The following is a 23,590-nucleotide window of genomic DNA, read 5'->3' as shown; positions in this document are numbered from 1 at the left end:
GTTGATCACAGAGACACCATTACATAGCAAGCAGTTCTTCAATGGAGTTCCCTGCTGAGACGTTTTCTCATCCCATCCCTGCCCCCCGTTTATGAAGCTGTGGAGAGTTGAGGGCAACCTTTGAAAGATCTGTTTCCTTTGAAAAAGGGAATTCCAGAGTCTTAGGCCTGTTTGGGACATAACTGTGTGGTGAATGATTGAGCCTTGGACTTGCGCACTTCCCTCTCCCCTTTCCATCCCAGCATGGCCATGAGTAGGAAATTGGGAACATGTGCTTCCTGGTTCAAATTAACCATGGTTTATTGTTATGCCCTCAAAGGGCAAACTGTGGTAAGTCTAAACTATGGGTTACTAAAAGAAGCCCAAATCAAACTCTGGTTTATAACTCTAGCTTGTTTTTAAAAAACACCATAGTTTAAGCTAACCAGAGTTTCCAGCCTAAACATATGCTTCCAATCTCCTCCTTGTGGCTGCACCTGGGATTACCTGGTACTTGTTTCCATAATGATGAAACATGGTTTTAACGTTACGTCTGAACCCATCCATAATGTGTTCCTGAAAGGTATTTAGATATAGGCTCCTGTTGCACACACACTGCACATGCAAAGTGTGGTCTACTCCCCAAAGAATCCTGGGAGCTGCAGTTTACCCCTCACAGGGGTACAATTCCCAGCACCCTCAACAAACTACAGTTCCCAGGATTCTTAGGGTGTGCATGCTTTAAATGAATAACATTCGCACAGCCTCCACATACCGGTCAACTGTCCCTGAAAAAACGGGGCATCTCATTTTTTCTCACGAGAGGACCATGACCCAAATGACCGCCACGGTCTCATGCAATTTCAGACCACATGCTCACCCTGCAAAAGTGCTTTTGGGGGGCAGCAATCTTGTGTGGTGCCACAAAATGTGTTTTGGGGTGCTATGTCTGGGGGAAACGCTTTTGGGGGAGCTGCGATCTCGCACGGGTCTCGTGACTTGTGCAGAGTGCAGCCCCAGAAGATGCCCCAATTTTGAGCCACTTCATATTGAAGGCTATGCTTCCACAAAGCAGCTGATAGGGGCGCGGGTGGCGCTGTGGTCTAAACCACTGAGTCTCTTGGGCTTGCTGATCAGAAGGTCAGCGGTTCAAATCTGTGTGGTGGTGGTGGTAAGCTCCTGTTGCTATGTCCCAGCTCCTGCCAACCTAGCAATTCGAAAGCATGCCAGTGCAAGTAGATAAATAGGTACTGCTGAAGCGGGAAGAAAAACAGTGTTTCCGGGTGCTCTAGTTTCCATCACAATGTTCCATTGTTCCAGAAACAGTTTAGTCATGCTGACCACATGACCCGGAAAGCTGTCTGTGGACAAACACCGGTTCCCTCAACCTGAAAGCGAGATGAGCGCCACAACCCCATAGTCACCTTTGACCGGACGTAACATTCCAGGTGTCCTTTACCTTTACCTTTTTTTTTTTTTACAAAGCAGCTGTTGGTGCGGCTCCTCCCAAGGCAGAATCAACAAAGTCCCAAGAGTTTAACAAACTTAGAACAGGCCAGCTTCCTTTGTGAAACCTGGACCTCTGGGCAACTCCAAATATTTCCTGTTGACAAGTCCGTAACCTGAAACACTTTTGAATTCCAAGGAATATTGAAAATTGCCTGGCTGGCCCACCAAAACAAATATGGAGGATTGCTGTCCTCAATCTAGCAATGAATTAATTCAATTTGCCTGGCCTGGTCAGAGATTGACAATCCCTGTGTAACGGAGGGGAGAGGGAAGACCCATTGCCAATCCCTGGCAATAGTATTTGCAGCATACATGATTTCTAGCTCTGCACTGCCACCCGGGAGTTCTGTTCGTTTTATATATGTACATTGTTTTGTTAAGTACTGAATCTGCATTTTACTGCAAGTCAGATCCTAATTGGTTTGGCAGGATGGTAGAAGGCACGATGCCATGCCCGTCAGTCTGGACCCAGTTAGAAAGACACTCTGCCAGGACTGTCCCTCTGACAGCAAGCAGCAGTAGGAGCTCTCAGACTTGAATGGTGTCCCATCCAGCACGTCAGCCCTATAAAAAGCAAAGATGGGCATCCTAAAGCCTCAGAACACTGGGACAAACTGCCTAGAGGAACGGTAGCATTCCTTCATGGGAGGTAATTACTGAAAAGTTAATTAACTAGTTGGCTGGGGGAAAGCAGGATGGTCCAATATAGTCCCCCACTGTTTGAAATATGGCAACCCTAGTCTCACCATCAATGCAAATATCATCTTTTGGAAAGAGAAGGGGAAAGGGTGGGAGAACTGTGAACAGAGCAGGAGAAAGAGTGACAGAAGCAGATGAGAAAAGGAAGAGAGGTAGACATAGTTGTAAAAAAAAAAAAAATTTAAAGTGTATTAAAGATAGAACCTGTATTGTAGATTGTGGTCAAAGGTGGGACCTCCTGGGTCTGGAAAAGTTGGAAGATGGCTGCTTTAAGGAGCCGAGGGGTGTGTGGGAGTGTTCAGGGTTAGCCCAAGATATTTTGGCACTTGAGGCCAACCACAAAATGGTGCCCCTTTCCCCACCAGAGAAGAAGGGGGTGAGTGAAGATCTCATTAGGAATAAGGGAGGGAATAAGGATCTACATCAGGATCTGCTGACCCTGTGGATCCTGCTGCCTGAGGAGGTCCACTCACCTTGCCTCATGGATGGGCCAGCTCTGTGTCTGTTTAAGATGACCCCCGGCCAGGCACTGGGCAGGCCTAAACTCAGCAGTCTTACTACCCACCAAATCCTTTCTGGCTGTTTTGAGGCTAGGTGTTAGACCTAATGCTGAAATTGTCACATGTGAGGTCTGGGAGATATTAAAAAAGAAAAGAAAAGGTAGTGTCTTGCTTGCCTTACAAAAGAAAGAAAAATAGAAGATTGCTCCTTACAATATAAATTGCCCCCAAATGTTGTTTGGAACTAACTAATTACAAAATCTCTGTAATGCTGAGCAAAGGATTAAATGATCAGGTTAATATCCCCAGTGGAGGCAACACGTTTTGTTTTATTTTATTATTTTATTTCCCCCCTACAGGAAACTTTAAACTTATTAGGCTGAGATTATTTCTGCAACCTTTCAAACAGCCCCAACACATACATTTGCACTCCAGTGAGCACAGACTTCCATCTGGGTAATGGACTTCTGAGTGTCACAAATTCCCAGACAAAAGGTGCCAGCTTTCTGATTCTGTATGCAAAAATCTCTGGCAACGCACGCGGCGCAGAATGCCGCCGCTCAACATGCTGTGTGTCGACGCTTTAACAAGGCAGACTTGACGCTGATTCTTAGAAGCAAATTTCCCATTTGAAAGCTAAATTAAAAAGCTGACTTCCAGCCATCCCTAGGACCAAGCTGCACTCTCTCCAGTGTCCTTGTGTGCTTCCTCTCCCATCTTGCAAAAGAGGCAAGGGAGTTTCCTTCCGTGGGGTTTTGCTGGCTGGGGAGCCTACAGCTGCTTAGCTAGAAAATGAAGGCATGCCTCATTTGCTCCCCCCCCCCCACCCCCAGCAAAGCAGAGGGGAGACATGGAGCGGTCTGCTGCCGAACAGCTCTTCCTGTCAGAAAGTTCTTTCTGGTGTTTAGTCGGAACCTCCTTTCCAGTAACTTGAAGTCGTTGGTTCGAGTCCTACCCTCCAGAGCAGGCAGTGGCGTAGGGTGGGTTGTCAGCACCCGGGGCAAGGCAAGTAATTTGCGCCCCCTAACCCATGGATTTTAGCAGGGGCAGAGAGCTGCGAGTGCGAGCGCGCGCCCCCCCCCAGATGTTGCGCCCGGTGCGGGCGGCCCCCCCCCTGCACCCCCCACGCTACGCCACTGAGAGCAGGAGCACACAAGCATGTTCCCTCTTGCATGTGACAGCGCTTAAGATATTTGAAGATGGTTATCATATCTCCCCTCAGTCTCCTCTTTTCCACACTAAACATACCCAGCTCCTTCAGCTGTTCTTTGTCAGCCTTGGTCATCTTGACCCTTGGTCATCTTGGTTTCCTTCCTCGGCACACATTCCAGCTTGTCAACATCCTTCTTAAATTGAGGTGCCCAGAATTGGACACAGTATTCCAGGTGTGGTCTGACCAAGGCAGAATAGAGTGGTACTATTACTTCCCTTAAGGGACGCTGGTGGCGCTGTGGGTTAAACTACAGAGCCTACGACTTGCCGATCAAAAGGTCGGCGGTTCGAATCCCCACCAAGGGGTGAGCTCCCGTTGCTCGGTCCCTGCTCCTGCCAACCTCGCAGTTTGAAAGCATGTCAAAGTGCAAGTAGATAAATAGGTACCGCTGTGGTGGGAAGGTAAACCGCTGAGCCTAGGGCTTGCCAATCAGAAGGTTGGCGGTTGGAATCCCCGCGACAGGGTGAGCTCCCATTGCTCAGTCCCTGCTCCTGCAAACCTAGCAGTTCGAAAGCACGAAGTGCAAGTAGATAAATAGGTACCGCTGTGGTGGGAAGGTAAACGGCGTTTCCGTGCGCTGCTCTGGTTCGCCAGAAGCGGCTTAGCCATGCTGGCCACATGACCCGGAAGCTGTACGCCGGCTCCCTTGGCCAATAAAGCGAGATGAGCGTCGCAACCCCAGAGTCGGCCACGGCTGGACCTAATGGTCAGGGGTCCCTTTACCTTTACATTACTTCCCTTGATCTGGACACTATACTTCTGTTGATGAGCCTAGAATAGCATTAGCTTTTTTTGCTGCTGCATCACACTGTTGACTCATGTTAAGCTCGTGGTCCACTAAGACCCCTATATCCTTTTCACATGTGCTGCTAGTAAGTCAGATGTCCCCCATCCTGTATTTGTGCATCTGGTTCTTCCTGCCTGAGTGCAGAAAGGAGGGAGATTCAAGGATGTAGGTGTCGCTGTCAAGTGTTGATGTTTTGACCCATGGGCTTCTGTGACTGAAGCGCTTGTTCCAATAGCCGGTTAAACTGTAAAAAGGAAGGGCAGGGGGGAGTGGGATTTCCTGCACATAGCACTCCAAAGAGATAAACACAAAGATGTCACCAAGCGGATATACACTTCTGACATAAATCCCCTCCTTGATCACATAGGAAGATAAGCTCCACACTACACATCCCAGCCCCATTTTTTTTGAAAATAATCAACTTTTAAAGCAATTATTAAAAATAAAAGGCTTAAGTCTGAGTAATCTGACAATGTGCAGCATGGTGGAATAAGTGATGGATAAGCGATAAAACGAAAATCCTATCAGGAGGCTTCAGTCTCATTAGATAAGCTGATCTCACACATAATACTATGTGCAATTCATAGTGGGGGGAGATATACTACAGTAAGCCTATGGTCTCTGAGTTTATTAAAGCTGACGAACACTTCACGCTGTAGACAGACCTGTTGTTAAAAGCTTTTGCCTGGTATCTGATGCTCTTAGGTGCTTCATCAGCATCAGAGAGAGGATGTCCAGAAACTGGGTGGTAGATAGTTATTTCCTTTTTCCTGACATGTAGGAACAGAGGATAAGTTCACATTTAAAGGTGAACATGCCTAAAAAGGACATATACCGAAGCAATATGAAAACACAAGAATAGCCCTCCTTCAAAATCCACTTTTCCACGTTTTGCAACACAGTTCTCAGTCCAACTACCATGTACAGAAATGCACATACTGAGCTAAAGTGTGCATAGAAATGCATTGACTGGGGAAAATAAGATGCATATATCTACATTTTATTAGGGGAAACGGCTTGGCGAAAATATATACAAATTGCGTACAAATATGTGTATATGAGAAGAAATGCAGACTAGTGGACTTCTGATGAACTTTCGCTAGTAGTTTTTTCAATAAAAAAAATCACAAACAGATGTGGAATTGTGGAGGACTGAAGTTAAGAATCGAAAAATGAAAAAAGGAGAAAGAGAGAAATTTACAGCTTTGCCCCATTCCTTCATGAAATGGAAAAGAAGTTATGAGCCTAGGTGCTTTGATGTTTTAATTTCTTGGAAGTCTCCCAGAGTGGCTAGGGCAACCCGGTCAGATGAGCAGCATCTTTTATTATTGTTAGTAGTAGTAGTAGTATTTTTTTATTACCGTATTTTTCCATGTATAACACGCTCCCATTTATAAGACGCCCCCTATTTTGGGGGGACTCCAAATTAAGAAAATGGGGGGAGATTGCCCAGAGTTGCTGAGCTTTTTGGGGGAAGGATTGCCCATAGTTGTTGTTGTTGAGCTTTTTTGGGGGGGGTGGCCCCAAGTTGTTGAGCTTTCTTTAGATGGGATTGCCAAAAATCGCTCACATGCCTGACCTACGCTGCCACTCGCATGCATTGCAAAACCCACCTATCAACAGCACTTGTCGCAGCCACCAATCACACACCCAATAGCCAACAACAATCTACGGCTCGCAGCAGCAACCAATGCCATGTCCCCCCTGTGCACTATCCATGTATAAGAAGGTCCCCAAATTTTAACATATTTTTTTCATAAAAACTCATACACGGAAAAGTATAGTGGTATTAGGTGGTCAGGTTGCAGCTCCTGTCTTAAGATGTCAGAAGCAACTATACCTGATTCTGAACCTTCCTCTGCCACAGACTCTCCCTTCTCACCTAGCCCTGTCAATTCTTTAGCTTCTGACACCTCCTCTTTTGCATATTCTCCCTCTGACCACTCATCGTCATCCCACCCCCAATCCCTGGACTCTGATCCTTCTTCCCTTGGAGGTTCTCCAGCTGGATCTCCCACCATTCCTCTCCATCCAACCAGTCAATGACATTCAAAGACTCTTTGTCCAAGCCTTGGCAGCTCCTGATAACAATCGTTATATGGTCACAGATATGTGAAGCTAGAAAACCAACCATTATTGCCTAACGGTAAATACAGTCATCCATCAGATGCTTCAGGTTCATTTTTTCAGGTTACAGACCCACCAAAACTCGGAAGTACCGGAATGGGTTGCTTCCGGGTTTTGGTGATTGCGCATGCGCGGAAGCGCTGAGTTGCAACCCACACGTGCGCAGAAGCGGCGCTGTGGGTTGCGAACGTGCCTCCTGCACAGATCACGTTCGTAACCTGAGCATCCACTGTACAGTGGTACCTTGGTATCCGAACAGCTTAGTTGTCAAACAAATCGGCTCCCGAACACCGGAAACCCGAAAGTAAGAGTTCCAGTTTGTGATTGTTTTTCAGAAGCTGAACGTCCGACACGACTTGCGCTTGAGTGCAGGAAGCTCCTGCAGCCAATCAGAAGCTGTGCCTTGGTTTTTGAACAATTTTGGGAGTCAAATGGACTCCCGGAATGGATTAAGTTTGAGAACCAAAGGAGCACTGTATGTATAGTTCCTGTTATCTGATAAAGTAATTCACATTTTGGAACAGAAGTGACGTAAAAGAAGAAACTCACCATGCTCTACACACACAATTCATTTCTTAGAAAAATGCACTTTGTTTCTCCAGGGGTGCCCCCATCCCAACCAAAAACACACACCTTCAAAATGGAAGGCAGGGTAGAATGGGACTGTTTTGGGTGCACTAGACGGTTACCTTGATTTTTAAAATAAAATGTCAGGGGAATAAAGACAGTTTCAGTATCTCCTGAACAAGCCGCCAAACACAACTGGTCCATCAATGGATAACAACCTTGCATTCAAGATGGTGCCACTCTTTGGAGAATGGAAACGGAAGGGCTGGTGGAGCAAGATTTGGTCCGATAGACTCCAAACCCAGACAAACATCTTGCTTGGATTAATGCAGTCTCTCATTGTTGCAGGGCGTTTGAGCTGCAAAGGTCCCGTGACATTGTGGTAATGTGGGAGACCTGCCGCCGCCCATAGGTTTGTGTTCATTTACATTTTGCTTTAATGACAAGCTGTCAGACCAGCTGCTGATTGAAAGCACCATTGTTTCCTTAATCTAGAGAAAGAATGGGCTGATTCTCAGAAGAACAGAGAATGCTTTATGGCCATCAGATCTCCTGTGTGCTCGTTCTTGTGATTTAGCATGGCCCGACTCCTCCCTTAAACCAGCCTTGAGTTTGTCCATTTGCTCATTTAGTTAGGGGTGTGTTGCTGCTCCCTTGATCCCAACAAAAGACGAGAGCAATGGAGTAGGTAGCTAGAAATAACTGCAGGATCCCATATTGTGTTGCTGGAGAGGAAAGGTGGGCAACTGGGGAGGAACCCAGTGGGGGGAAATAACTTTTGAGTAGTGACTAGTGATAACCAACAGCTGCCATCATCAACTTTTCTAGGGACACACTGGATATTGGCCTGGGTTATTTTATCAAACCTAAGTAGAACATGTCTAAACATTCTTAGCAGGCCTTCAGAGAGCTTAGAACAGAGTTTCCAGCTAAAAAGAAGCTACAGTGGTGCCTCGCAAGACGAAATTAATTCGTTCCGCAATTCTCTTCGTCTTGCGGTTTTTTCGTCTTGCGATGCACGGTTTCCCATAGGAATGCATTGAAAATCAATTAATGCGTTCCTAGGGAAACCACCTTCAGGCCAGGTCCGGGGACAGTCTGTCCCCGGACCTCTTCTGAAGGCTGGGGGGGGGGACAAGGGCTTTTCTTCCCACCCCCAGCATTTTAAAAAACCCTGGGACAGCGGAGGACTTCTCCGCTGTGCGGGGCTATCTTAAAATGCTGGCGGGCGGCATTTTAAAATCGCCCCGGACAACGGAGGACTTCTCCGCTGTGCGGGGCGATTTAAAAGCCCCTGGGAAGGCAGGCAGGGGGGACAAAGACTTTCGCCCCCTGCCCGCCTTCAGAAGGTGTTCCCGCCCCCCGCCCCACTTCGGAACAGCTTTCCGAAGTGGGGCGGCTGGGGCAGGTGTTCCCGCCCCCCGCCCCACTTCGGAACAGCTTTCCGAAGTGGGGCGGATGGGGCAGGCGTCCCCGCCCCCCCCGCCCCACTTCGGAACAGCTTTCCGAAGTGGGGCGGCTGGGGCAGGCGTCCCCGCCCCCCCTCCTCACTTCGGAACAGCTTTCCGAAGTGGGGCGGCGGGGGCAGGCGTCCCCGCCCCCCGCCCCACTTCGGAACAGCTTTCTGAAGTGGGGCGGCGGGGCCAGGCGTCCCCGCCCCCCCGCCCCACTTCGGAACAGCTTTCCGAAGTGGGGCGGCGGGGCCAGGTGTCCCCGCCCCCCCGCCCCACTTCGGAACAGCCTTCCGAAGTGGGGCGGCGGGGGCAGGTATCCCCGCCCCCCCGCCCCACTTCGGAACAGCGTTTTAAAAAGCTGGGGGTCGGGAGCGAAGCGCTGCCGACCCCCAGCATTTTAAAATCTTCCCAGGACACGGGGAGATTTTAAAATGCTGGGGGTCGGCAGCGCTTCGCTCCCGACCCCCAGCATTTTAAAATCTTCCCAGGACACGGGGAGATTTTAAAATGCTGGGGGTCGGCAGCGCTTCGCTCCCGACCCCCAGCATTTTAAAATCTTCCCAGGACACGGGACACGAGACTTCTCTGCTGTCCCTTGGAGATTTTAAAATGCTGGGGGTCGGCAGCGAACGCTTCGCTCCCGCCCACCAGCATTTTAAGATCGCCCAGGGCAGGCGGGGGGGAGGCAGGCGGGGGGGGAGCAAAGACTTTTGCCCCCCGCCGGCATTCAGAAGAGGTCCTCTTCTGAAGGCCGGCTGTGGGCGAAAGTCTTTGCTCCTGACCGCCAGCATTTCCCTATGGGCTTTCGTCTTGCGATGCAAGCCCATAGGGAAATTCGTCTTGCGAAGCGCCTCCAAAACAGAAAACCCTTTCGTCTTGCGGGTTTTCCGTCTTGCGAGGCATTCGTCTTGCGGGGTACCACTGTATTGCCACAACCAGAAATGGAGACTTGAGTCACTTGCAGATGGTCTGTTTGGTGGGCTTCCATCCTGATTTTTAGTACAAAGTATGTGTGGATGTTCAGGACGTGGGTGGCGCTGTGGGTTAAACCACAGAGCCTAGGACTTGCCGATCAGAAGGTCGGCGGTTCGAATCCCCGCGACAGGGTGAGCTCCCGTTGCTCAGTCCCTGCTCCTGCCAACCTAGCAGTTCGAAAGCACGTCAAAGTGCAAGTAGATAAGTAGGTATCACTCCGGCGGGAAGGTAAACGGCGTTTCCGTGTGCTGCTCTGGTTCGCCAGAAGTGGCTTAGTCATGCTGGCCACATGACCCGGCTGTCATGTTTATTGGCTCCCTCGGCCAATAAAGCGAGGTGAGCGCCGCAACCCCAGAGTCGGCCACGACTGGACCTAATGGTCAGGGGTCCCTTTACCTTTTATGTGGGGAAGTTAGAGGACATGGGCTGTTTGCTAAGCATTTGTTTGTTTGTTTGCAGGGATGTTATATGACGGGTGTGGAATTTGATCTGACTTGAGGTCTGTACCCCTGTCTCCCTAACCCCACCTGGGCTGCCGCCCCCTGTCAATCACCGGATATCACAGTGACACCTGACCCAGCAGAGGCACACCCAACAAACCACCAATGACCTGCTGATCACTGGAGGTTGTGAAGCCGGGTGCACAGCACTCCACAACCCTGGCGATCAGCTGATTTGATTTTAGCTCCTAGAGTAGGATTAACTCCCAAGGCAGGATGTATGAGCAAGAAAAGCAGGGATTTAGATTTCGTTGCAGGGTGAAGGAAGGTAACATTGGGGACAGAGAAGCAAGAAGCAGGAGTGGGAGAATCTGGGAAGAAATTGGGGTTTTTTTTGAAGTGGAATTAATTCTATGGGTAATTTGGGTGGGAAATTAATGTGAGGGAATTACAAGGAAGATGAGATTTGGGAGAAAATCTAGGAGGAAAATAAATTTGTGGAGGGGACGCTAGAAAGACAATGAACCTATAAGGAGAAAATATTCCCAGCACCTTAAAAAAATTAAAGAATAATTATTTTTTGTTTGGGCAGGGGCTGGAACGGGTATACACCGAATACCTGAGCCGACAATCTACCTATATCTGCAATCAATAATGTTGTGGCCACTTCTAATCCTGATCATTGTCTGCTTGAGTTTATTAATCACCTCTTAGCCACTGTCAGGGCAGGGGGGTGGGTGCATAGCTGTCAACTTTCCCCTTTTTTTAAGGGAAATTCCCTTATCCTGAATAGGATTCCTTGCAAGAAAAGGGAAAAGTTGACAGCTATGGGTGGGTGGCACTGCAACTGGGCCCGTAATAATAATAATAATAAACTTTGTGGTGAGTTCCCCCATCTCCACCCCCCTGAAAAACCCCACTGTCTTTGACTCTCCTCATCTGATTTAGAACTCAGGGCTCATGACACATATTGGCAATATAATCATAGAGCTGTGCAGTTGGAAGGGACCACTAGGGTCATCTAGTCCACCCCCTGCAATGTAGGAATATTTTGCCCAGTGTGGAGCTCAAATCCACAGCTCTGGGATTAAGACTTTCATGCAGGCTGTCTGCATATGGCGTGTGCACTTTGCTGAAGTCCCTTTGAAAGGCTTCTTTCCCCCTTGGGAGGGAGGGATTTTGCCTGTGCTCAGAGGCACTTTGCCCTGAAGTGCCTAATTTTTGTAAACAATATATATATATATATATGTATGTATTGCAGGGAGCAAGCGTAAAATATTTCCAATGAGTATCCCTGAAGTAGCATTAAAAAGGGAGGGAGCAGTAACAGATTGACTCGTACAGACCCAGATAACAGTGTCTTATATAGATAATGGATGTAGAAAATCACTGAGCAGCGGTCAAGGAGGCTGGAGCAGCTCCTTCCCGGCCGTTTTCCTTGCCTCTTGGCAAATGATGAATCCTATCAACCGTAACTTGTGTTAAACATAGCTTTTTCTAATTAATTACATATTGCTCTGTGTCTCTCCAAAGCTTTTAGCCATGCCGCCAGGCCTGTAGACACAAGCTCTGACATTAGCAGGGATGTTGCTGCTGCTGTTCTGCTCATTGTGGAACATGAATGTCACCGAGAGATAAGCAATCTTTTTAGAATGTGACCTTTTTTAAAAAAACGGGGAGAGGGAGAGAGACAGAGAAGAAGAAAAAGCCAAGTTGGCATTTACGAAGGGGGAGCCGGTTCATTAAAATTATCTGTATTTCTTACTGAGCATTAGAGCAATCTGCGGGGACGATCTCCAATATATTTGCATTTAAAGAATGGGCACATTCCCAGAAATAAAATAAAATAAAATATTCTACATCTTATCAACCTTGGCACTTTTTACTTTCCATTTTCTTTGTGTATATAGAAAGACAATTCAGCTAATGTTCTCTTGCAGGGGAACTTTCAAAGAGCCTTTCCTTGCTCAAATACAAAGAGACCTTGGGGTTGTCTCCGGCATTAAAGACGGTTTGCAAAACCTTGAAAGTCCCCGGGTTTCATCCTTTAAATGAAACCAAAAGATCACACTATCTTTTAAAAGTGGTCTTCTGTGTACATTTGCTTTCATAGCAATTTGCCCCAGAGGGTATAAAAGCTACACCTGGAAATTTAGCTCTGTGGGGATTGTTTACATTATGAAGCCAGGAACTCCCTGTGTCCCGTTTGGGTTCCCTGTCCAGCAAGAAATATTTACAAGAGGAAAAGTCTTTGCTGGGTATTAGACTGAAGGACCATTAAGCATGAACTCAACCATCCTCTCCTGTCATTAATCACCAGCCTCTGGTATTCTGCCTCTGAACATGGAAGCTCTTTTAAACAACATAAAGGTAAAGAGACCCCTGGCCATTAGGTCCAGTCGTGGCCGACTCTGGGGTTGCGGCACTCATCTCGCTTTATTGGTCAAGGGAGCCGGCATACAGCTTCCGGGTCATGTGGCCAGCATGACTAAGCCGCTTCTGGCGAACCAGAGCAGTGCACGGAAACGCCATTTACCTTCCTGCCGGAGTGGTACCTATTTATCTACTTGAACTTTCATGTGCTTTTGAACTGCTAGGTTGGCAGGAGCAGGGACTGAGCAACGGGAGCTCACCCCGTCGCAGGGATTCGAACCGCCGACCTTCTGATCAGCAAGCCCTAGGCTCTGTGGTTTAACCCACAGTGCCACCCGCACCCCTTGTTTAAACAACATAAATAATAGCTATTGATGACTGTTCCGCCGTGAATTTGCTGTCCAAGGCTCCTTGGCATGTTCCCCCCAAGTGGAGGAGCGACTTCCAGACACCGCAGTCGTACACTGCAGAATTGTGTGTGTGGATAATCTCAGTTTCGTCATGTAAATAAGCACTGGGTCACATCCTGCCAGCAAAACACAGAGGGAAGCAAGTTTCGTTGATTCTGCCTCCATCCCTGCCTCCCCAGTTGCAGCTCCTCACCCAGATCTGCTTTGGAGGGTGTCCTAATTCTCCAGACCAGTTTTGAGGCAGTAGGAGTGGGTTTTGCTGCAGGGGCAATTTTGCCATTTGCCAAACATTGATCCCCTCTCTATTCCCTTGACAGAAGCCTTTCTGTAAACTCCGCAACACTGCTGATACAAGCCATTGGTTCCCTCGCCATACCAGCCCTGTATAGGGAAACCTTTTAAGGTGTAATGTTTTATTATGTTTTTACATACGTTGGAAGCCGCCCAGAGTGGCTGGGGCGACCCAATCAGATGGGTGGGGTACAAGTAAAACAACAACAACAATTACCACACACACACACACACACACACACACCTTGCCCTGGTTGTCCTTTATCTAAACCCGAAAACCTCTGGCAACAAAGACACCAAGTTAGGGTGGGGGTGTCATGGAGACACCTAGTGGCCGATGGTGTGAATATTTACTTATTTACTTACTGGTTTTAGGGAAGGGGCACCAAAATTACTGAGTAGCTAATCATATTGAAATATCATTCTGTCCTTTGTTCTTGTTACATTAAAAAAGCATATATAAATATATTTTAAAAAGGTAAAGGAGCATCAAATTGCTGTGAAAGCACTGTAGCTCCTTCTAATTTGTTTCCCCCCCCCTCTAATTCATTTCATTTTCCTCAGCTCCATCTTTCCCCTATTACAGTGGTACCTCTGGTTACGAACTTCATTCGTTCCGGAGGTCCGTTCTTAACCTGAAACTGTTCTTAACCTGAAGCACCACTTTAGCTAATGGGGCCTCCTGCTGCTGCCGCCCCACAATTTCATCCTGAGGTAAAGTTCTTAACCCGAGGTACTACTTCGTCTGTAACCCAAAGTGTTTGTAACCCGAGGTACCACTGTATTTTTCTCCCCTAGGCTATTTTAAAAAAATGACCGCAAACAAGCTTTGCCACATTTTGTGTGGACCAGACAGCACTGAGTTAAGTATGCAATGAATTTGGGGGTCTTTGAGCATAGTTGTGCCTTGGATTATGACTAAGGTTTCTCAATGCTTATTTACTGTGTTTATCTTTTATTTGTTGTTCATTTTTATCCTGCCCTTCCTTCAAGCAGTTCAAGGCGGCATATATCTCCGCTCCTCACACCCATCGGGACTCACGTCTGGAACCCCGGAGAGTCATTGCTGCTGGTGTAGATGAGCAATCGGGTAAGAGCAGAACTTGTGGTTATTCATAAGTTTTTAATGTCTGATGTTTTATTGTATTTTGAATATTTTGTTGGAGGCTGCCCAGAGTGGCTGGGGAAACCCAGCCAGATGGACGATGTATAAATAATGTAATGTAATGTAATGTAATGTAATGTAATGTAATGTAATGTTATGTTATGTAATATAATATAATATAATATAATATAATATAATATAATATAATATAATATAATATAATATAATATACCGTATTTTTTGCTCTATAAGACTCACTTTTCCCCTCCTAAAAAGTAAGGGGAACTGTGTGTGCGTCTTATGGGGCGAATGCAGGCTGCGCGGCTATCCCAGAAGCCAGAACAGCAAGAGGGATCGCTGCTTTCACTGCGCAGCGATCCCTCTTGCTGTTCTGGCTTCTGAGATTCAGAATATTTTTTTTCTTGTTTCCCTCCTCCAAAAACTAGGTGCGTCTTATGGTCTGGTGTGTCTTATAGAACGAAAAATATGGTAATTATTATTATTATTATTCTGAATATTAAAAGATTCAGGGCAGGTAAAAGAAAGCAGCACATAGTCAATTATGTATGTCACTGTCACGGGATGCAGTGATGGCCAAAACCTTGTATGGCTTTAAAAGAGGATTAGACAAATTCATGAAGGATAAGACTATAAGGATAGATAGCAATGATGGCAATTCTCTGTCCACATGGTTGGAGACAATATGCTTCTGAACACCAGTTTCTGGAAAACACAGGAGGGGAGAGTGCACTTTTGGGAGGCCTGATCCTGCTCTCAGGCCCCCCAAAGGCATCTGGCTGGCCACTGCTTTCATGTTTTTACCAGACTATTGTTTTCTGCGCTTTTCTGCAATTTGTATATACCCAACCAGAACTGTAGCTGGAGGGGGTGGGGCTAGCTAGGAACACCCTCCCATCAGATGTCAAGGAAATAAACAACTACAGTGGTGCCTCGCAAGACGAAAAGAATCCGTTCTGTGATTCTCTTCGTCTAGCGGTTTTTTCGTCTTGCGAAGCAAGCCCATTGAAGGATTAGCGGATTAGCGCTATTAGCGGCTTTTAGCGGCTTATCTGCTGATCGGATCAGCTGATAAGCGGCTTAGCGGCTTAGAAAAAGGGGGGGAGGGAAAAAACCCCACAGGAACTCGCAAGACATTTTCATCTTGAGAAGCAAGCCCATAGGAAATTCGTCTAGCGAAGCACCTCCAAAACGGAAAACTCTTTCGTCTAGCAAGTTTTCTGTCTTGCGAGGCATTCGTCTTGCGGGGCACCACTGTATCTGACTTTCAGAAGACATCTGAAGGCAGCCCTGTTTAGGGAAGTTTTAAATGTTTGATGTTTTGTTGCTTTTTTTATCATGATTATTAATATTCTGCCGGGAGCCGCCCAGAGTGGCTGAGGAAACCCAGCCAGATGGGCAGGGTATAAATTATTATTATTATTATTATTATTATTATTATTATTATTATTATTATTATTATGCCCTGGGTGAAGCCTCCAGAGGGGCACCATTGAGGCTCCCAGCCTCGTGTGTGTGTGTGTGTGTGTGTGTGTGTGTGTGTGTGTGTGTGTCTGTGTGTGTGTCTCTGTGTGTGTGTGTGTGTCTGTGTGTGTGTCTGTGTGTGTGTCTGTGTGTGTGTCTGTGTCTGTGTCTGTGTGTGTACACAAACACACATAGAGGACAGCCAAACTGGGTCTTTGACCCGAGTGAAATAAAACCTACTTTGGCCTCTGACCAAACTCTAATAAAGTCCCACCTTCTAGCCCCCTGCTACACCGCTCTCACTCTGTGACAGACCCGAAGGTCTGTTTGCATCCCCCTTTCTGCAAACATTCCTCATGCAATTCATTCTTAGCGGGGCAAATATGCGTGACATTGGGATTTGCAAGTTGCCTGCCTGAGATTTCTGAGGAAACAGATATGCTACTATAAATTTGTTTCCAGCAAAAATCACTTAGCGGCGCAGCGAAACCACTGAGCAGCAATCTGCCACAGGGAGACTCTGACCATTCATGGCTAGCCGAGCTATATTTGAATATTCTCCAGGGATGCTTCGCAACACACCGAGCGAAAATAACTTGCGGAAACTAGTCGCTGAATGTTTGTGCAGACCAAACCTTCGGCGACACCAATCTGAATACTTATTCCCTTTATGAAATATGTATGCATATGTGTTCATGCACCACACACACATGCGCACATGCCTCCAAGAGATCTGCTCCATGCTCGCTCTTATTCAGAATCCATATGAATCTTAAATAGGGTTGCCTGCTTCGCTCACGTAGAAGAGACCAGGTTCAACCCAACATATCCAGGCAGCGCTGGAAGTACCGGTAAATCCTGCCTGAAATCCTGCAAAGGAGGGCTGGGTGATGCATCACATCAAACCAGTTTGAAGTCTATATTGTGCTATCAGTTTTGTAATTTTTGACATGGCAACATATTGTGAATCATGGGGGGGGGGGGAGTGATGCAAAAATCATGATGAAGGGGAAACCATTAAGCCAGCCGATGCCACAACATAGCTCCTTATTTCAGGCATTGTGATAGATCAGTATACCGTGATGTTTAAAGGTAAAGGGACCCCTGACCATTAGGTCTAGTCGTGACCGACTCTGGGGCTGCGGCGCTCATCTCACTTTATTGGCCGAGGGAGCCGGCGTACAGCTTCCGGGTCATGTGGCCAGCATGACTAAGCCGCTTCTGGTGAACCAGAGCAGCGCACGGAAACGCCGTTTACCTTCCTGCCGGAGTGGTACCTATTTATCTGCTTGCACTTTGCACTGCTAGGTTGGCAGGAGCAGGGACCGAGCAGCGGGAGCTCACCCCGTTGCAGGGATTCGAACCGCCGACCTTCTGATCAGCAAGTCCTAGGCTCTGTGGTTTAACCCACAGCACCACCCACGTCCCTACTGTGATGTTTAGCTGGTGGATAAATCACAAAGTTGAAAACTAGACACAGTCATACCTCGGGTTACAGAAGCTTTAGGTTGCGTTTTTTTGGGTTGTGGACCTCCAAAACCTGGAAGTACCGGAATGGGTTACTTTTGGGTTTCAGCGGTTGTGCATGCGCAGAAGCGCTAAATCACACTTTGCGCATGTGCGGAAGCACCGAATCGCAACCCATGCTGCTGCGGGTTGCTGGCGCTGCGGGTTCTGAACGTGCATCCCGCACGGATCACATTCGTAACCCGAGCATCCACTGTATAGCCCATTCCTTCTGCAGGGCCACTGCCAGTCAGCATAGACCTGGAACAGGAATCCTGTGGCTTTCCAGGCATTGTTGAACTACAATTCCCATCATCCCTGACCATCGACCATGTTGGCTGAGGATGATGGGGGCTGGAGCCCCAACAACATTGGAGAGTTCTGGGTTTCCCACCTTCTGCACTATGAGGTGTGGTATCGGACTAAATGTTTGTCCATAGACTGAGCGTACGTAACCATGCAGGAAATGACTTCTGTATCTCCCGTCTCCTATTGATGTGGGTCTTCCTCTTTTTTCGTCCACAAATTTTTTAGTGATCAAAAGCCTCCTGAAAGGGGGAAGGGGGGAACCACCTCAGTATTTATCAGTGCTATTTTCTTTAATTGTATATGTCATTTGTTCCTCAAAGGCAAAAGATTCGCATCTACTTAGTTCCTGGCACAGCCCTGGAAGGGCTTCGTTTAGATGTATTCCCTCTGCATATTTTTCGCTCGATGGTGCTTTGTTTTTTTTATTCATCACTGAGGAAACGTCAGATTTACCCATGTTTAATAGCATTTATTAGTCACTTTCCACCTTGCTCAGCATTCCTCCGCCAATTGGATCCTGTCTATGGTTATTTGCATAAACAGCAGAAGCTTTGTTCTAATATGATTTATGTATCGCTTCTGAATCCTATCAATGCCTATTCCCTGTTTCTCATCACAGCTGTGTAGCCACCATATATATTCAACCAGGCAGGAAGAGAAACAGGAGAGGAAAGGTAAAAGGGGTGAGGATTTGGAAGTCACAATATCGCAGAGCTGATTTACTTCCCGTCACTTAGCATTTCCTTCAATGGAAGCAAAGTGTTTATTTACATTATAATCTTCCTTGTCATCTTATTTCAGTGTGCAGGTCACAGCATCCTTGCCCTTTTACTAACATCAGCAGAAGGTATTGGCCTCTCTGTGTGCAGGTAAATGGGGCATTCTGCTAGGGAAAGGGCAGAAATTTGATTTGGTTCACATTTTAATGGGAAACACTACCTAATTTGCACCTCTCAAACTGGTTTGCAAATGGCAACACAGCTATTCTTAAAATCACATGATTGTAGATTGTGCTCTGCTACGATAATTTGCCATTGGGGTGGGCTAACAGGTAAGGGGGGGAGCAGCAGGAGAGGATTTGGGGCTCTCAAATTTCAGGAGCACCCTGTGCGGCGCTAAAATTCGGTGCCCCTTCCCCCCTAGATCATTGTCACTGTGCTCTCTGCAGCGCCACAGTCATCCAATGAATGCTGAAAGACTCGGGACAAACAAAAGGAAATACCGTATTTTTCGCTCTATAAGATGCACCAGACCACAAGATGCACCTAGTTTTTGGAGGAGGAAAACAAGAAAAAAATATTTGAATCTCAGAAGCCAGAACAGCAAGAGCCACAACACTGCGCAGTGAAAGCAGCAATCCCTCTTGCTGTTCTGGCTTCTGGGATAGCTGCGCAGCCTGCATTCGCTCCATAAGACGCACACACATTTCCCCTTACTTTTTAGGAGGGAAAACATGAGTCTTATAGAGCAAAAAATATGGTACTTGCAAGGGAGATATTTCAGCTGGAAGGCATGGGTCAGATAATGCTGGCAACATCCCCACTCCCTCCTAAGGCTGCTGTTAAAGGCTCAGGGGTGAGTGAGGCTGTGTGTGTGTGTGTGTGTGTGTGTGTGTGTGTGTGTGTGTTTAAATCCTTTCATCATACAGCCCAGTGTTCAAAGGAGGATGTTCCAGATCTACATGTTTCCCCCTCTGTTTGTGTTATCCTCACAACACCCCTGTGAGGTAGGTTAGGCTGAGAGACAGCGACTGCCCTAAGGTCACCCAGGGAGCTCCAGAGCTGAGTGGAGTTTTGAACCCCAGGCTCCAAGGTCCTAGTTCAAAATACTCTTACCCCTGGCTCTTTCCAGAAGGCTCTCCATCCAGATGGACAGAGAACCAGCTCCACCAACAACCTTTAGAAGGCATCTGGAGGCAGTCCTGTGTATAGGGAAGATTTTAAAATGTTTAATGCTTTATTATATTTTTATATGTTGGAAGCCACCCAGAGTAGATGGGGCAACCCAGTCAGAGGGGCGGAATAATAATAATAATAATAATAATAATAATAATAATAATAATAATAATAATAATAATAATGGAATAGAACACCCCTATTTCCATCAGAGAAATATTGGAGGGTAGGTACTAGTGCTGTCCTCTAGCCTCATGAATGTGCAATAGAAAGGACCAAGCAACAAGAAGAAGTAGTTTTCTGTGTTTGCTGATTACAAAGGTTTTTTTCTAAAAGAAGGGAAAGTTTATTAATTTGTGGTGTGTTTTTTTTTAAAAAAAGTTTTCTGTTATTTACACCTCTGAAGATGAGAACCCACATCACAGAACACGTAGGAAGTTCTAAGTGGGAACAAACATATAATCAGTTCTACAGTACAAACCAGGGGAAAATAATTATAATAGGAAGACTGCCCCCGCTTGCAAATCCAGGTTGCATATGGGTTCGCGGTGACTATTGGATAGTTGGAAGGACGGCTTCCCATCTCTGCCACTGTTGCCATATTACAAGGAAAGTCTCCATTAATTAAAAAACTAAAAAGCTGCCAATTCTTTCACTCCGCAATAAAAAAGCCAGCCAATAAATAACCTTACAGGTATGAAAGAATTGGGCGCACCACTCCCCATATGCCACTGGCAACCAGTGCCAGATTTACATATAAGCTAAACAAGCTATAGCTTAGGGCCCCACTCTCTTGGGGGGCCCCAAAAAAATTTAAAGGGGAAAAAACTGGATGTACATTTCCAAAATAGAAGATAAAAAACAAATAAAATTAAATAAATAAAACAAAACCTACATATGGCAACAGTATTTTGTGTTGTGTAGGCTATGATGTAAGTAATGGGCCTTTGTAAATTGTGTTTCTAAAGGAACTTTTGTTATTGCCAAATGCCAATGTGTTTGCATTATTAAGTTTGTTATGAATAAAAAATCATTTTAGTTAGACCTTATTTCACTATTAATATACTTCTTCTTAATTGTATTTCAGTTCAGCAAATACTTTGATAAAATACATATCTAGATACCTATTAGGTCCATAAATTACCATGTATAGCATATATTCAACACAAAAAACAGTGACAATTTGTTGTTGACAAAGGACAGCTGGACATATGAAGCGCCCCATTACCTTCAGCAGCTTAGGACCTCATCAAACCTAAATCTGCTTGGCTTGCAACCAAGTGCTTTTTTCCCTAAAAGAATGCTCAAGAAAATCACCATTTCATAGTTCAAACTGGGGGAAACACGGAAAATGAACCAAAGTACAAAGATCCACAAAATGTTTAGGGGGTCCGCGTACCCCCAGAAAAAAAGCGCGACAGCTAGGAAGTAAACAGACAAAAGGACATTGCCCTTTGGAAAAGAACCCCACCAATGTTATTTGGCTGAGCCTCAGCCCCATTCACCCGCAGGATTCACACAGTGACAAGGATTTTTGTTTAAAAAAAAAAGAACACGCGTCAACATCTGGGCGAGGCCAGCCGTCTGCGCGCTTTGGACGTGGCCGCGGAGGGGCACCAGGGGGCGCTGCCGAACAAGCCGCTCTCCGCCGGACGCCGCCCGGGCCAAGGGTTACGGGGCGGGGAAGGAGCCGCTTCGCCCGGAGTCGCCTTTGCAACGCGGCGCATGAGAGCGGCGGCCGTGCAGAGACTCATGAAGGTCTTCGTGACGCGGAGGATCCCCCCGGAGGGGCTGGCGGCCTTGAGCCGGGCCGGAGAGTAAGTGGGCTGGCGGGGAGACGGGCTGGGGGTGCAAGGGAGAAACACGCCCCCCTTCTCCTCTTGGGAAGGTCGCCCGGCTGGCCCCGGACTCCTACACGCACGTGTGAACCCCTCTCTTTCCTTCTCTTGCGTGTACACCTTTGGGAAATCGTGTGTGTGTGTTTGAGGCTTTTTGCTTGCTGCTGTCGCTTTTTTGTATTGTTAAGGACGACCTTTGTTACGTTGTGCCTATGTATTCCCCCCCCCCCATATTGTAAGCCGCCTCGAGCGTGGTTTGAGCTGTGGAAAGGCGGCCTGCAAAAATAAAATGGTGGGTGGGCGGCTTGCAAAGCAGAGCAGGCTTGTCTGTAGCATTAGAGCAGGGATAAGAAACTTGCAGCCTTTCAGAGGTTGCATGCGTCCCAGCCAGCATGCCCAATACATAGCTGTCAACTTGCAGATTTGAAAATAAGGGACCAGCAGCCTCGAAAATAAGGGATCAGCAGCCAAAATAAGGAATTTTGGCTTAGTTTATACAGAAATCCGGCACTGATGGAGCCATTCTGCTTTGGCTGCCCCTGACTGTGTTTTGCAGGGGGTTGAACCAGATGTTCCTAAGGGTCTACAACTCCAACCAGAGAAGAGGGGCAGACAAAACTGATGAACGTCGAGATGGCAAAGCTTCCAGGCAGAATTAGAAACCAGAAAGAGGACCTCTTTAATAAAGAATGGGGGAAGTTTATAATTTATTGGAAAAGCTATTGTAAAGAGTTACATACATTGGTAGGATAGACAGAAAACTTGTAGTAAAAATTGAACTATGGATGGACAAATGATTTATAAAAATAGAGTTCTGAAAGGGATGCAGAGGGGGAAATCACTACATTAAGATGCTGCACTGGTTGGAGGGGATGCTAAGCAGCACGTCGGGGCTGCTAAAGTCTTGGAGCGAGGAGTTCCATCAGCCCTTCCCCGCCCGAGAGGGAGGGAGGGGTATTTATGGTTGCACATCTTTTAAATGTTTTATTTATTGTTTAGAACGACATTTGTTACGTTTTGACTATGTATTCCCCCCCCCCCTATTGTAAGCCGCCTCGAGCGTGGTTTGAGCTGTGGAAAGATGGCCTGCAAAAATAAAATGGTGGGCGGGTGGCTTACTAAGCAAAGCAGGCCTGTCTGTAGCATTAGAGCAGGGATAAAAAACGTGCAGCCCTCCAGAGGGTGCATCTGTCCCAGCCAGTATGCCCAATAGTCGCAGACAACGGGATCGATGGTCCCAACAGCAGTTGCAGGGCCCTTGCTTTTCCATCCCTGCATTGGACCCAGGGTGCATATATAGTTGTTGTTTAGTCGTTTAGTCGTGTCCGACTCTTCGTGACCCCCTGGACCAGAGCACGCCAGGCACTCCTGTCTTCCACTGCCTCCCGCAGTTTGGTCAAACTCATGCTGGTAGCTTCGAGAACACTGTCCCACCATCTCTGTCGTCCCCTTCTCCTTGTGCCCCCCATCTTTCCCAACATCAGGGTCTTTTCCAGGGAGTCTTCTCTTCTCATGAGGTGGCCAAAGTATTGGAGCCTCAGCTTCAGGATCTGTCCTTCCAGTGAGCACTCACGGCTGATTTCCTTCAGAATGGATCGGTTTGATCTTCTTGCAGTCCATGGGACTCTCAAGAGTCTCCTCCAGCACCAGAATTCAAAAGCATCAATTCTTCGGTGATCAGACTTCTTTATGGTCCAGCTCTCACTTCCATATATGTGTGTGTGTATAGTCCAGATAAAGTGGGTACCATCTCCTGACACCATACTTAATAACAGTATTGAAAGTGCGTACACACAAGCACACACACATATATAAACATCTAAATTTTTATCCCCAAAAATTAAAATAAACCCATATCTCCTGATGAATAGCATTTGGACTATAATGTAACTTAAATAGAAAACTATCTTTGGAAAGATTTTCCTTCCAAAAGCATTTTATTTTTAAAAAAATATAATTTATATTAAAAAAAAACAATTTTAAAAAAATCTGATTTAAATTTTTAAAATCCTATTTTTTATTTTAAAAAACACATTGCTTTTTATCCACCCTGCCTTGGAGTAATTTTGTCTGTTTAAACTGCTATTTGTGCTGACCAGCTGACTACATTAAAATAAGACTGCCATTGTTC

General features: G+C 46.6%; 1 protein-coding gene across 3 annotated transcripts in view; it reads left to right on the top strand.

The window, feature by feature from the left end:
* Nucleotides 1–23,590, top strand: part of GRHPR (glyoxylate and hydroxypyruvate reductase) — a 52,070-nt gene that overhangs the window by 14,130 nt on the left and 14,350 nt on the right. The window contains exons 1-4 of one of the 3 annotated variants that reach the window (XM_081176669.1): nt 12,579–12,620; nt 14,321–14,414; nt 18,528–18,595; nt 21,173–21,438. In XM_081176669.1, coding sequence (XP_081032795.1) covers nt 12,594–12,620; nt 14,321–14,414; nt 18,528–18,595; nt 21,173–21,438 — 455 coding nt within the window. In that variant the 5' untranslated portion in view covers nt 12,579–12,593. Of the gene's footprint in view, nt 1–12,578; nt 12,621–14,317; nt 14,415–18,527; nt 18,596–21,172; nt 21,439–23,590 lie in introns of those variants that run through there. The other 2 variants (XM_081176668.1, XM_081176667.1) reach the window with 2 other exon arrangements.

The sequence above is a fragment of the Podarcis bocagei genome (assembly GCF_964188305.1).
Source record: "Podarcis bocagei genome assembly, chromosome: 17".
NCBI classification, from domain to species: domain Eukaryota; kingdom Metazoa; phylum Chordata; class Lepidosauria; order Squamata; family Lacertidae; genus Podarcis; species Podarcis bocagei.
Note: the sequence above shows the minus strand (reverse complement) of the source record. Positions and strands in the feature narration are given on the sequence as shown.